General features: G+C 41.9%; 2 protein-coding genes across 4 annotated transcripts in view; one reads left to right on the forward strand and one right to left on the reverse strand.

The window, feature by feature from the left end:
• MLH1 (mutL homolog 1) overlaps positions 1–6,166 on the reverse strand; it is a 37,723-nt gene extending 31,557 nt beyond the window's left edge. For both annotated transcript variants that reach the window (XR_013975474.1, XM_080934530.1), the window contains exons 1-3: positions 6,032–6,166; positions 3,884–3,974; positions 1,056–1,154 (exon numbers count right to left, since the gene is read on the reverse strand). Coding sequence is in view for 1 of the 2 variants with exons in the window: in XM_080934530.1 (XP_080790656.1) it covers positions 1,056–1,154; positions 3,884–3,974; positions 6,032–6,147 (306 nt within the window). In the remaining variant the exon portion in view is untranslated. The remainder of the gene's footprint in view (positions 1–1,055; positions 1,155–3,883; positions 3,975–6,031) is intronic.
• Positions 6,167–6,527: 361 nt separating this feature from the next.
• EPM2AIP1 (EPM2A interacting protein 1) lies at positions 6,528–13,657 on the forward strand. Of its 2 annotated transcripts, none has more exons than XM_080934408.1 (2): positions 6,528–10,606; positions 11,951–13,657. In XM_080934408.1, exon 1 carries the CDS (start codon positions 6,584–6,586, stop codon positions 8,402–8,404), a length of 1,821 nt encoding a protein of 606 aa, XP_080790534.1. In that variant the 5' UTR covers positions 6,528–6,583; the 3' UTR covers positions 8,405–10,606; positions 11,951–13,657. The 2 variants fall into 2 exon arrangements, with proteins under 2 accessions (XP_080790534.1, XP_080790535.1); XM_080934409.1 differs by having other exon boundaries at positions 12,005–13,657.
• The last annotated feature ends 1,658 nt before the right edge of the window (positions 13,658–15,315 follow it).

Genomic DNA, 15,315 nt, shown 5'->3' on the forward strand with positions numbered 1-15,315 from the left:
AAACACTGTATATAAGCTTTCAATATGCACCCTGATGCTGGTCTCCTGGGTCAGATTTCCTGGGATTCATCAAGTGACTCTGTGGCCTCCCACTTCCCACCTTTGGTCCTATTCCCACATCAGCTGCCTTTTGATTTAATTAAATAAAGTCTATGTCACTGTTCTATTGCTACAGATAGATACCATGACCACAGTAACTCCTATAAAAGAAAACTAGGGGCTTGTGTACAGTTGCAGAGGATGGTTCGTCCATTATCATCATAGCTGGGAGCATGACAGCAGGCAGGCAAAAGCGTGGTGCTGGAGAAATATCTGAGAGCTGCACTCTGGTCCGACAGAGGCTTTCACACCCTTCTAACCTCTTCTAGTTCACAGGCCTGTACTCTGCTTTTATTCCTGTGGTTCACCGGCTGACAGCCTATTCTATGTATTGTGTTTCCTAGCCCCAGGTCTGATTTCAGTTACCATTTCTGCATGTCCCCTGAATTTTTAATATACTGATAAGCAGATAAAAGCATTGATCAGGTTCACATTTTGTTTTCTGATACAACTTCATATGTGTCTTAGGTTGAGATTTTACTGCTATGAACAGACACCATGACCAAGGCAAGTCTTATAAATGACAGCATTTAACTGGGGCTGGCCTACAGGTTCAGAGGTTCAGTCTGGTATCATCAAGGCAGGAAGCATGGCAGCATCCAGGCAGAAGATGAAGAGAGTTCTACATCTTGTTGCAAAGGCTGTCTTGCAGGCAGCTAGAAGGGTCTCAAAGCCCACCCCTACAGTGACACTCTTCTTCCAACAAGGCCACATCTCTTAACAGTGCTGCTCCCTGGGCCAAGCATATTCAAACCACCACAATAGGCAATGTTAGAAATTTCAATAAAAAGACACGGTATCCAGTGCCTCTGTAGATAAAATAGTATATTAAGTATTTTTCAAAATTTCTCAGTCATGGAAAGCTAAATTTGTTCAAGTTTACATGTGGTAAACAAGTATAAATTATTAAATTGCATTTGCCTCTGTTTCATACATTTCTTTAAATCTTAGCTTACCTCACCACGAAATCCATAGGTAGAAATGCGGGTTAAATCCTCAAAAGTCTGAAGTTTACTTGTAGTGAACCTCTCACACACAATATCCAGATCTTCCTTCTGCATGATTAAGAAAGAGGGGGAGTAAATAATTATGTCTTCATTTTCTGAAGTCTTTCTAAATTTTCATTTTATGGTTTTAATAAGAAATTCTCAGAAGAGGTCTAAATTAGTACCAACTTCCTTATTGACAAACAAAATACCATGGGACCTGGATTTTCACTTTCCTAGGTGGCTCCTTCCCAGTGTCATGTACAGGACCCACTTCCAGCCTCCACCTCCTAGCATTAGGACTCCATGCGTAGACCTCTTTCTTCTCTACCTATATTCACTCATTTCTGCCTTCCCTACCCCCTCCCCCGCCCCCTTTTCAAGATAGTCTCATGGTATAATCTAGGATGCTTCAATCTCAATTCTCCTACCGTGAACTCTAAAGTGCTGGAATTGTTTGCACATGACATCATACCCAAATTTCAATGTCTTTCTTTTTAAGTTAAAAACAAACTTTATTTTCAGTCTATAGGAAGGAAACCTTTACTATCTTACAAGTAGTAAAAATACTTGTAACAGAATTTTCATTTTAGATGCCTTTGGTGGCATACACTTGAAATTCTAGCACTTTGTAGCTAGAAGTAGGAGGAACAAGCACTTAGCTCCACAAAACAATCAAGGTTAGTCTAGCCCAGAAGAGACCCTGCCTCAAAAGCCATAAACAAGGGCTGGAGATGCCTCAGTGTGGTAAGAGCACTTTCTGCGTTCTGAGGACCTGAATTCAGTTCCCAACACCCACATCAGGTGACTCACAGCAACTTCTAACTCCAGTTCCAGGAGATCTGATGCCTCTATAGGCTTTCTCGAGCATGCGCTTGTGCACAGACACAGACACACACATCTAGAAAACATATACACACTCACCCACACAGAGACAAAGAATCTTTAAAAAACCTTTTCATTTTAATCACAACTGTCCATGTCCAGAGCTTCGTTAATTTTCTTAAACTGAATCCCGGTGCCTGTTTAAGTTTCCGCTCTCCCCTTTCCTCCAGGCCCTGGCAAGCACCATTCCACACTGTCTCTGACTCTAACTTCTCCAGAAACCTCATAGAATAGGAACTGTTCAGCCCTTTTATTTTTTGTAACTGATTAATTTCACCTCCATAAATGAACCATGCCAGAATTTGATGTCCACCGAAGGCTGAATACTCCTCCATGGTGTGGGGTGTATCCCATCTGCTGCTGTACATGCATTGCCTTCCCTTGGGCCTCTGCTGTTACCTATCTACATGTGCTCAGTAGGAACAGCAACTGTAATTCTGAGGAAACACCACATCACTTCCTGTAACTGCCACACTAGCTTCCCACCAATAGTACACAGAGACGATTTCTGTACCTTCAGACAATCCATATAATTTTATTTTTTTGATAGCGGTCACATTAATAATTGTGAAATGGTATCTCATCACAGCTTGGATCGACATTTCTGTATAGTTACATATAAGCATGTTTTCATGAATCTTATAGCTTCTCATATGTCAAAATGCAAAGTTTCAAATTTTGATCTGTAAACCTACATTGTATTCAGTCTCTCTCTGACACACACACACACACACACACACACACACACACATATCCCTTTAAAGGGCACTATAAGTTTAACATGCCCCATATGAACTGCTTGTTCTTCCTTCAAACCTTTCTTTCACAATCTTTCCCATTATGCTAAATGGCAACTCTTAGTCAATTACCCCTCTTATATCCTTATATCAGCAAATTCTGAGAGGTCTGCCCTCAGAATGAACTCAGGAATCTCAGTGCTCCTCACATCTCACTGGTCCACGCACTGTCATTGTACTCCTGGGTTCCTACAAGAGTCTTCTCACCATCTCTACTGTCCTTCAGCAACTTTTTAAAGTTTTTTAATTTTATTTTTCTGTGCATGTGCGTGCCTGACTGTATGAGTACCATATGCATGAAGTACCCTCAGAGGCTGCGTGAGCCCTTGAAACTGGAGTTCTAGCTGTCATCAGACACTTGATACAAACGCTGAGAACAGAACTTGGTTCCTCCACAAGTGTGGTTGCTCTGAGCCATCACTCCAGGCCCATTCAAAAGTTTTAAATAAAATACACCACCACATCATGTTTTGCTTACAATTGTTGAGTTATATCCCACCATAGTTGCCAAGACCACCAGTTTTCCTATGCCCAGAATGCTTCCTCCTAGGCTTCATGTCTTATTACCCTAGACATGCTGTAGACACACTGGCTTCCTTACTGGCCATCCAGTTTAAGCATGCTTCTACTTTGTGATTTTGTCCTTATTCCTCTTTCTGCCCAAGACATATATCCTTTCAACAGTTTTATAATCTGTTCCTTGATCTCTTTTCTTTTCCTCCACACATTTCCATCCATATTAAAGCCCTCCTGAATCACCAATACATGAAGTCACATCCTTCCCCACCTCTGATCCTACCTTCCCCACCTTTTGTATTCTACAGTACTTTATGGCACCCGGCACACTATTCACTTTTTCCTGACTTCACTACCATGACAGAAAACACCTATCAGAAAACAAAAGATTGTTGTCCATTTCATTCACTGCCATATCCCTTAGACAACAATGTTCAATATAGACTAGAAGTTTAATATTAATTACTAAGTGTTTAAGCCTTCAATCTAAAATACCTTCTGAAAAAGACTACAGTCACCAGGCTAGGAAGAGGTCCTGAATTTGAGGACAGACATAAAGCACATAAAACCATGTTTTATGTCCCCCCAGGTCTTGCTTACCCTGATTCCAGTGCCATTGTCTTGGATCTGAATTAGCTTCAGGCCTCCTTCTTTAACAATCACTTGAATGTTTGTGGATTTTGCATCTAAACTGGCAAATCAGAGAAAATATTTTGTCAGTTGCAACTACTCTGATGCACCAAATTGTAATATCAAATTTCAAACAAATAGAGTGCTTGACTAGCATACTTTTTCTGTGTCTTACAAGCTCAATGTGGGTACTGTATGAACATATACATTGCTTACGTGACAAGGACAGAGCACATTTCTGTCCCTGTAGGTCCTTTCAACACATGTGTTTCTTACTCTCTTTTCAACTACTGTTACTAGTCAGTCTCTGGTTTCTAAGTGACTCTATTACACATCATTTTAAAATGCTGCTTTCCTCTACCATTACAAAGAAAACTGCTTTGCAGAAATTTCTTTAAGAGGCTTATGCAGTTGGAGCCCAGAGGACTCAGTCATTAAGAGTACTGGTTGCTCTTCCAGAGGACCGGAGCTCATTCCCAGCATCCACGTGGTAGCTGAAGCTCCAGCTACAGAGGACCTGCTCTCTAAGAGCAACCCATGGACAGGCAAAACATCCACACAAAATGAAAATTTTAAATTAAGAAAAGATGCCAATAGGAACTATAAAATGTCTTCGTGGGTAAAAGCACCTGGCACCAATCTGAGGATCTGAATTCAATCTCTGGGACCCACATGAAGGAAAGAGAGAATCAAAGTTGTCCTCTGACCTTCACAAGTGTGTTGCACACATAATCCCTATCACACAAATACGTAAACAAAAATAAACTAAATTAAAAAGAGGAAATAATCTTTAGAAGAATAAAACTCTTGTGTTTTCAGAGCAGCCTATACTCATAGAATATCTACCACAGGAAACAAATTTGACCTGGGGATGCATGAAAAAGGGAAGTTCTCCTCTGATGAAAAACCCTTTATTAAGAAACCAAACAGTAAGTTACTTAAGTAATGAACTTTTCTTACCACCTTTGTATCAGAAACCATGACTTTTAAATACTGAAGTAGGATCTGTGCAAAATCTCTGCTTGCATGCATGTTGCTATGCTACTTTTAAGCTTAGTTTGATGGTACAGTATTCAGGCATAGTACAATTCAGTGGCTCAAGCTCTCCAGTTCACCTTAACACTGTAAAGGGAAAAGCTACCCCAGCAGGCTTACTGCTCCTTCCTTTGGTTACCTCTTAACCTTTCTCCCTGAGGCAGTGGTTTTCAACCTTCCCAAAGGTTCCTTTATTAATGTTGTGGTGACTCCTAACCATAAAATTATTTTGTTGCTACTTTATAACTGTAATTTTGCTACTGTTCTGAACAGTAATGTAAATGTGTGTTTTGTGATCATCTTTGGTGACTCCTGGACCCTAAAGGGGCTCTAAATGGCTTGTCTTTTTAGTACACTTATACAAGACTGCTATTCTTCACTGAACATTTGTCTTCCTTTTTTGTTATTTATTTATTTTGGTAACGATGTATGGGCTTCCACTAATATCATCAACTATTAACACAAAGTCTTTATGTATACTTAGTGTCCTTTTTGAACTTATTTGGTGGTGTGTCTATTTTGGGGTAAACTATTCACACTGCCTTCTAAAAGTTAAACTGTACACATTTAACTTCTCCCCTCCACAACTTGTGGGGTTTAAGTCTCAGATACAATAAATGCCTCCACCTAGAACACTGAATTGACAACTGGAAGTCAGAAGAAAGCCCTGGGCCCACTGCCCTGATACGAATGAATAAAACTCAAAACTGTGCCTTGGATGTGTACGGATTATTCCGGGAATGAACGATAAACCTGAAATGGCACACTCTGAAGACTGTTTCTCTCATCCACCCTTTAAACCTTCACACATCGTCAGCTGCGCATCTTCTACGGGTGTAATGTGGTAGGAAGTCGCTTCCTCCGGGAAGGTACCATTAAACCAATACCACGCGTGCTTCCCCGACTTGCAACCCAAACCGGTCTCGCGGAAGCCGTGAGGCCCCTTGGCCCCGCGCAAAGCGGGGAAACCGGCTCGGCGCGCGCACGGTCCCTGTGCCGGGCACCCCGCACGGTGACCGACTGCAGGTGAGTCGGCCCGTCCCGGCTCGCATTCGGGGGAACTCGGCTCCGCTCCCTCCGTACCAGTTCTCAATCATCTCTTTGATAGCATTGGCCGGCCGCTGAATGACTTCCCCCGCCGCTATGCGATTCACTACCGTCTCATCAAGACGCCGAATAACTCCCGCTACAAACGCCATATTGGCGCCCGAGTTTGCCGTCAGCCAATCACTTCGACTCCTCACGCTCAAGTTCTTCCTTCAGCTTCGGCCCACCGCAGGCCTGCGCGTCCTTACAGCGGCTAAGTGCTGATTGGGCAGAATGGATGCCAGTCAAGCGCCTTCATACGTCAGTTCCTGGGGTGTCTGTCCCGCCCTAAACAGCGGCTGCCCATCAGGCTAGAAGGCAACGCGCTTGCGCGTCAAAGTTCACGGTCTGCTCTTCCTATTGGCTCATTTCTGAGAGCTGAGGGAATACGAAATCTCTAGCCAATAGGAACGCAGGTGCCGTGGCGGAGGCTGGTGCACCCCTGCTCGGGTGATCTGGCGCAGAACCCAGGGGGTGCTTGGCGTTCGTCGGGCTCCTCCCCGTTTGCTGCGGCCTCAGAGCTCGGCGTTATCCCGTGGCCTCCGCAGAATGTGGATGACGCCCAAGAGGATCAGAATGGAAGTCGATGAAGCTCTGGTTTTCCGGCCCGAGTGGACCCAGCGTTACCTGGTGGTGGAGCCTGCGGAGGGTGACGGGGCCCTGTGCCTGGTGTGTCACCGCCTGGTCGCCTCGACTCGGGAACGCGACGTGAGGCGCCACTACGAGGCCGAACACGAATTCTACGAACGGTTTGTAGGGGACGAGGAACGCGCGGCCCTGGTGGAACGTCTGCGGCAGGGCGACATGTCTTTGGCCGCCGTGCTTACTCCGGAGGAGAGAGCGACGCGGGCAGGCCTCGGCCTCTGCCGCTTCTTGGCCTTGAAGGGTCGCGGCTGGGGTGAGGGTGACTTCGTACACCAGTGCATGGAGGTGTTGCTGAGAGAGGTACTACCGGATCACATCGGCGTCCTGGAAGGCATTGATTTATCTCCAGAGATCACACAGCAGAGGATTCTGAGCATTGACAGCAACCTCCGTAGCCAGCTGTTTAACCGAGCCAGGGACTTTAAGGCCTATTCCCTTGCTTTGGATGACCAGGCTTTTGTGGCCTATGAGAACTACCTGCTGGTCTTCATCCGTGGCGTCGGCCGTGACCTGGAGGTGCAAGAAGATCTTCTGACGATTATCAACCTGACTCATCACTTCAGTGTTGGGGCTCTCATGTCGGCGATTCTGGAGGCCCTGCAAACGGCGGGGCTTAGCCTACAGCGAATGGTTGGACTGACCACGACCCACACCTTGAGGATGATTGGCGAGAACTCCGGACTGGTCTCCTACATGAGAGAAAAGGCTGTGAGTCCCAACTGTTGGAACGTTATCCACTATTCGGGATTTCTTCACTTGGAACTGTTGAGTTCTTATGATGTTGATATTAATCAGATCATAAATACCATATCAGAATGGGTAGTTATGATTAAGACCAGAGGTGTTAGGCGACCGGAGTTTCAGCCTTTACTAACTGAGTCTGAATCAGAGCATGGGGAAAGAGTTAATGGGCGGTGTTTGAACAACTGGCTGAGAAGAGGCAAAACGTTAAAACTAATATTTTCACTAAGGAAAGAAATTGAGGCATTCTTGGTGTCAGTGGGGGCAACAACAGTTCATTTCTCAGACAAGCAGTGGCTTTGTGATTTTGGTTTTTTGGTAGATATTATGGATTATCTTCGAGAGATCAGTGAAGAACTGCAAATCAGTAAAGTCTTTGCAGCTGCTGCCTTTGAACGAATCTGTACCTTCGAGGGTAAGCTGAGTTCCCTTCAGAGACATATGGAGGAAGTAAATCTAACAGACTTTCCTGCCTTCAGCATAATCGTTGATGAACTTAAACAGCAGTTCAAGGACGATCAAAAAATATTTGATCCTGACAGGTATCAAATGGTGATCTCGCGCCTACAGAAAGATTTTGAGAGACATTTTAAGGACCTCAGATTCATTAAGAAGGACTTAGAACTTTTCTCAAATCCGTTTAGCTTTAAACCGGAATACGCACCGATTTCTGTAAGAGTGGAGCTCACAAAGCTTCAGGAGAACACTGACCTGTGGAATGAATACAGAGTCAAAGACTTGGGACAGTTCTATGCCGGACTGTCTGGCGAAGCTTACCCAATTATCAAAGGGGTTGCCTATAAGGTGGCTTCCTTGTTTGATAGTAACCAAATCTGTGATAAGGCTTTTGCGTACTTAACTCGAAACCAGCACACGTTGAGCCAGCCACTGACGGATGAGCATCTCCAAGCACTGTTCCGTGTTGCCACAACTGAAATGGATCCTCGTTGGGATGATCTTGTGAGAGAAAGAAATGATTCGTAAGCCATCCGTCTTGTGCTACAAGAAGACGTCAGTTTGAAAAGGGAAAATTAGTTTTGAGTTCTTTCGAATTTTCTCACTTGGACGGTTGGAAAGCCTTGAACTTACTACAGATGTTCCAAATTGATAAACACTGAAGTCTTTCTGATGAGTTGCCTTTCTTTCCCCATCTCATTTGGCAACAAGGAACTGAAACATAAGGACACCACCTTTAAAAGACTTAGTTTAATGGAAAAGTCGTTGCCTTTTACTTTTATTATAACTGATTTTCAACAAATTTAGTATTGATATTGTAAGTTGAACTAGAAGTCTGGTTTTAAAATGCTCTAAAGACGTATGCCAAAAGTTTCAGCTCTTATTTTGACACAGTGGAAATCGTGACACATGGTTTGATGCGACCAACTCCTTAAAAGTGTATTTAGTCAGTTTACAGAAACCCATATCAAATTAAGTTTCTGACAAAGGAATAGCATGTACACAGTGGAGGTATTTTGTCTAGCTAACAGAACTTAAGATTATTTTTAAAGCATATTTCTGAGTCTGAAGTAAATAAAACCCCCATTCTCACCTACCCAGTTGATGGTGACATTATAGATGGAGGTTTCTTACTGTCAGGAATTAAGAATAAGCGATTATTGGTGGTTTGCTCCTTATTTTTTCACAGCTGGGGCAATTTTTTCAGCTCGTCTATCAAAGGACCATGGTAAGTATGGAATCTTGATCACTGCCAGCCAGTAAATTTTTTTTCTTTTTTCTTTTCTTTTCTTTCTTTTTTTTTTTTTTTTTTTTTTTTTTTTCTGCTCTAGACAGAACTTTGGCCTTATCCAAACAGTAAGGGAGGAAAGACTTTTACACTTCAGGATGAGGAGTTATGCATGGGTTTTATGAAGAAACTATGCTTACAGGAGACTATTTTGAAATGTGTCAGATTTTGTTAGCTGCAGGAAATGGATTTACTTTAGAATTTAGAACTGTCTTACACACTGAGTAGTTAAGACAGTGCACAAGTAAAAATACTTCAATCTCAAGAAGCAACCTTATCCACACACAGACTTTAGTAATTCCTGTTTCTAGAGACATTGGTTTTGTGCTATAATGATGTTAACTGAGGGGAAAGTCCATCTTAAGGTAAAGCTCAACATGTAAACCTGATCTAAAAGCAGCACCGGATTTGTAACTCATCCTTAAGTTCAGTTTACAAGCTGATGTGCTGCGTTCTGTCTTAAATGCTGCAGCACGTTGTCGTGTTGCTCGTTCAAGGAACCTGATCACAACCAAGAATTTGGAAGGAACGATGCCTAAGCCACACAGAGTCTAAGAACCAGTTAGATCAGTGGCTCTCAACCAAAGGTAGAAACCCTAGCTTCCTGGGAGTGCTAGGAAGTGTTAGGGACACCTTTGTGGTTACTTTACTGGAGAGTTGTGCTGGCATGTAAGCCAAGATTTCTCCTTCCATGGTGTTCAGACAGCCTGATGCCATAAAGAATCATCCATTTCCCCCCAAATGCCAGCACCCCTCCCCCACCAGGTACACATCATCTTATTTCAAAGGACAGAAAATCTCCAGTGGAAGCTGATGTATACTTGATAGGGAAGCCGAGTTCCAACAGTTGAGAGGAAAAGCGAGTGTCAGATTGACATTTTGCTTATCAAAGAATAAGCTTAAGTACCTGGAAAACAGAAGTCTACTGGTTCTTTCCTGGTAGCTTTGTGTATTACCTTTCACAGCAAACACTTCAAATACTTTTACTATTTGAGAGAATGATTGGAAGTCCTGAAAGCTGCTTCTATTTTCTAGTCCCCTAAATATTAATATCTTGTGCATTCTATCAAGTTCTTGTGTTTTGCTTAAGGTGATAATAAGATTAGTTTGTGTCATGTAACCACTGTGTGAATATGGGGGAGATATAAATAAGCTAAGGATTTTTCAATTGACCCTCAGCAATAGTTTGCTGTAACTAGTCTTATTTTTTGTTTCTCTGTTTAAGGCAGTGGTTCTTAACCTTTCTAATATAGTTCATCATGTTGTGACCCCCAGCCATAAAGTTATTTCATTGCTACTTCATAACTGTAATTTTGCTCTTTGTTATGAATTGTAAATATCTGATATGCAGGACGTCTGATATTCGACACCCCCCCCCAGGGGTCAGGACCCATGGGTTGAGAACCGCTGGTTTAAGGTGTTTTGCTGTTTTCTGTATTTCTGTAAGTAACTTAAGCTGCATGGCAGTTTTTTTCTTTTCTTTTTCCTTTTTAAATATATAGTTGTTACTGGTCCTGTGGTGAATATAGTTAAAATAAGTGCCATTTAAAACAACTCTGTGTCCTTAACTGTCCCTTTCCATTTCTCTCATTTCTACTAGTTCAAATATTTGCTTGGCCAGGTTCCCATACTGCCAGGCAGATCAGTCAGGTTCAGTGTTTTCATCAGTGTTTTTCCCTTCTTGAAATCATTGAGCATTGCAGAGACACCAGCTCCAGTCATTGCAGTCACCTCTTCCTTAAGTGTGTCTGCTTGCTTTGTTTGCTGTTCTGTTTTGTTTTCTTTTAAGGCTCCCTTTCCTCATTTTCCTACATTACTTCCTTAGTTGATCTTTCTGTGACTTCAGTTACCACCTGTATGCAGATGCTTCCAAATTTTCGTCTCCTGAGATTTCCTCCTAAATCCTAGTTGCTGATAATTGCTAACACTCTGCTCCCTCACATCTTGGCTCTTTCTCCCAAACCTGCTCTTCCTCTCACTTTTCCTTCAGCAGATGACTTTACAGTTGTCCTAGCCTAAGCCAAAACCAGTCAGCTCATTCATACACTCCCTGCCTTCATTGCCATCAGGGTAGATAGAACAACTTCTGTTCATCTTGCAGAACTTGACTTACATATCATCTAAGAGGGCATCCTTTAGGCCAGGTGTCTAACTACATGTGCTAAACACCCTGTCCTTTCTACTTAGCATTTCTTACTGTGCGTTGGTCATTGTAGACTGGACCAGAGAAGTCTAATCCATTGTTTCATCTCTAGTGAATAGTGCAATGCCGGGCATTTGAACAAATGCTTGGGCAAATAAATACTTGTGTGTTTTCCTTTGTTTTGTTTTGTTTTTATGAAACCTTCACAGTCTTCATTTGACCATCACAGACATCCTGCCTGTTCCCTGACTAGTTCTTAGACATGTATTACAAATTAAGAAATGAAACTCACCTTACTTGTGACTCAGAATCCCATTGTTGTGTTTCTTGAATTTAGTGCAGTGCTTAGCATGTGGTTCAAATATTAGGTGAATGTTGTTAAGAAAACAGATTGTAATTTACCCTAGTAAACTAGTAGTAATGTCAAGATTCAAACTAGGTGTACTCACTAATCTACTCTCTAGTGTTAAGTACATTCATAATGTAGAGTCTTTATTTAATTTCCAAAGGAGCCTACATACAGAGGGAAAACATTGGATAATTGCTTAGATTGAACTGAATCCAGTAATCTAAGAATTACCTTCATTCAGTAGTGGAGAAAGACAATACTGCAAAGAGTTAATGTCCATTTTCCCTTTTGTAGGCGTCAACCCTAGGAGAAAATGGCATGCTATTTAGTGGTTACTTTCCTTTACAGATGATGTCTGGCTCTTCTGGAATTTAAAAGTAAGTAAACTTGTTTCTGAGAAAGATGTCTTAGTCAGGCCTTCTGTCTTCAAGATCCTCGGCTCATTTATTCTAACATGTGGAATTCCCACATCATCTCCCAAAGAGAACCACCCCCCTCCCCATCCCCATGACATCGAGCTAACATGGACTTTTAGATTTGCCGTATTTTCTCCCTTTCTTGTTTCATGCATCTGAATTTTATTTCTAGGCAAATGGGACATTTCAGTCTTAAGCCAGATACTTATTAGTCTCTTTTATTGAGCCATTTTTCCCAACTTAAGAGATAAACTAGTGTCATTCTCTTAGTTGAACTTACAGTTTAGGAAGTCACACTGATTAACTACTTCACTCTGAGGTCTTGGCATTTGATCTTTGTTGTAAGACTAGGTTTTTGTCAACCTTTGGGTTGAGGGTTTCTCATTTTTATCTCGTATTTAAAAGTTGATTCATCCTACACTGTAAGTACTTTATAAATACTCTATAATTTCTGCCTTGAAACCAACCAAATACTGAATTCATGTCTTGTACATTTTGTCTAAAGCAGCCAATGGCCACCGCATAGTATTTTTTTCTCCTTTAATAAAGGGTAGATGTCCTGTCTCCCAGTTCATCTCAAGGGGTACTTTCACCTCTCTATAATATAACTTGTCCCTGTGTCATTATTTTTTTTTTAATCTTCCAGTAGCAATCTTCCTGAATGCCTAACAAATAGTCACTAAGCAGTTTGTTGAGTATTTTAGTTCTGCACCGGGATTGGTGAGGTTGCCATGAGCAGGTGAATAACTATGAAAGCTTACTGTTCCAACAGCTTGTCTGTGACAAGTTGTCTGAGCTGGCAGACTACTGTCCCCACAGGCCAAGTCTGTCCTGGCTCATCCTTCTCTTGAGAAAGTGTTACAGGAGTTACAGCCATGTCTGTCTATGAACTGTCATGGCTGCTTTCCTCTACAGTTGCACACTTGAGTAGTTGTGACACTATGTGCAACGCAAGCTAAAATACTTTTTGGAAAAGTTCACTGTTTCCTGCTTAAAATTGCCCGTACCTACTCTGGGGCTCAGGACAAGATAAGCTCAATAGGGGTTGACTGCTCACTCTGGGAAAACAGAAGAGAAAGTTTGGCTTTGTAAGGCCATGGCCTCACCAGATTTCAAGAAGTGCAAATCCCTCCATACAGATGGGAGGAAGATGAACTAATTGAAGATCATACTGCTTGTCCTCATTCTATTCCCCTAGTTACATCACTTTAAATATGTCTTTGCTTTTTCATTAAGAAAAAGTTTAAAGTGTCCACTCCAGTGCATTTTTATATTCCCCCATGAATGCACCACTCAGATCAAGGTAGAAAATATTTCTGTTACTCCAGTAGATGCCCTTTGCCTCTCACAGAGAGATGATTGCTGGTCTGACTTGTATTGCCTGTCAGTTAGTTTTGCCTGTTTTAAATGTGTATAAATGGAATTAGATACACTGTGTATCTTTTGTTCTGTCTGCTATAGTAATCCATGGTGTGAATTGTAAACTCATTTCTCACTCTGTGTCACAGTCCAATCATTGTACAAGTTGATCCATTCACTGTTGATGAATATTTGGATTGTTTCCAGTTTATGGTCATTATGAATAAAATTGCTATTAAAAGCCTTGTGTTTGTCTTTCAGTGAACATATGTTACCCCTTTCTTTTGGTATAATACTTGGCAGATAACTTTGCTTCCGTTACTTTATATGGGTTATTTCCCACAAAATAACCTACTACTTTAAAATCTCTCAGATAATGCCACTTTCCTACACAAAAACTTCCAGTGGTTTGCTATCAGGTTAAAATCTGAAGTCTGTCTGTTCCTACATCTTTACCCACACATACATTCTTCTTGGTATCTCTTCTAACATCTTTTGTTTTTAGCTCCTTACTCTACTGAATGCTGTGCTTATAAATTTGGGGGTTATGATAAATGTTTTGTAATTTGAGTAATTATTTGTTGCTTGACGGCTTTGAGCTTGGCTTTGCTTTTGTCTTCAGGCTGGGAAGATGAATGCAGGGCCTTGAGCACGTGAAACATGCTCTGCATTTTGCACGGAAGCTCCACTGGTTTTAAACACAAGCTGTTACACTGGTTTATGATGTGTTAACTATCCCACTGAGCACTAATGCTTAACTTTCAATGGTATTTAGAAATGAAAACAGCCCACCTTAACTTCAGAAATGTTTAAGTTCTTGTATTACAGTTCTACAGATTATGATTAGAGTCTGTCAATGGGATGAGTTTGGTGCCAATAGTTCAAGTCCCTGGGGCCTAGCTGGTTGCTGGAAGCTGGGGCAGAGGAGGTAAAAGGGCAGTGGGATAAAGAGGTATTTGTATTACGTCTGAAATAGTACCAGCGTAAGGGCCTCTTTAAATGTGCCAGTGGTGTGGCCCCCACTATAACTGTATAGCTGTAAGTAGTTGTGCATGTTTAGTTACTGGGGCTAGAGAGGTCCTGGCAGGTAAGAGCTCATACTGCTCCTTCAAAGGACTAGAGTTCATCTCCTGGTTCCCTGCACCCACATCAGGAGGCTCAAAGTTATCTGTCACTAGTTCCAAGGGATCTGATGCTCTCTTTTCACCTTCAATGTCATCCTCGTCTATAGACATAAATTTTAAGAAAAGGAACATTTAAGGGAAAAATAAGGCAGTGTCATAGTTCAGATTGACATCAGATTGACCTTGGCTGGCAACAAGCTTCTGGTTTATAGTTGGCTGTCTTGTGCCCTCATGTAGTAAGGTGTAAAAACTTTTTTCTCTTGTCCCCAGGCTCTCAGAATAAGGACCATGAGATTCAAAATATGTTTACAAACACCTTAACCCATGAGCTTTAGTTTATTCTCCGACTAGCTCATAAAATTAGTGTCCTAATTATTCTGATCTAAGTTTTGCCATGTGGCAGTTATCTGCTCAGGTTCCATGTGTCCTCCTTTGGTTCCCAGGGACCATGTCTGTATTTGGCTCTATCCCAGAATCCTGCCTGCCAAATGTCTATTCTACCCTTTATTATAGGACATAGGTATTTTTTTCATTGACAAATGATGCATCTATATACAACACGCAAGATAGTCTTTCTACATCGGGAGTCTTTTCTTGTCTGTACCAACCCCATTTTCACAACATACCTTCCAATTCTTGGAGTACTGTCAGCATTGAGGGTTAGGATTCCAACGTAAGCATTTACTGGGGTTGGGGCTGGTAAAGTACTTGCCATGAAAGCATGTAGACCTACCTGAATCTAGCTAGAACCCCAGTTGCC

This window comes from Micromys minutus, assembly GCF_963924665.1.
Source record: "Micromys minutus genome assembly, chromosome: 21".
Lineage (NCBI taxonomy): Eukaryota > Metazoa > Chordata > Mammalia > Rodentia > Muridae > Micromys > Micromys minutus.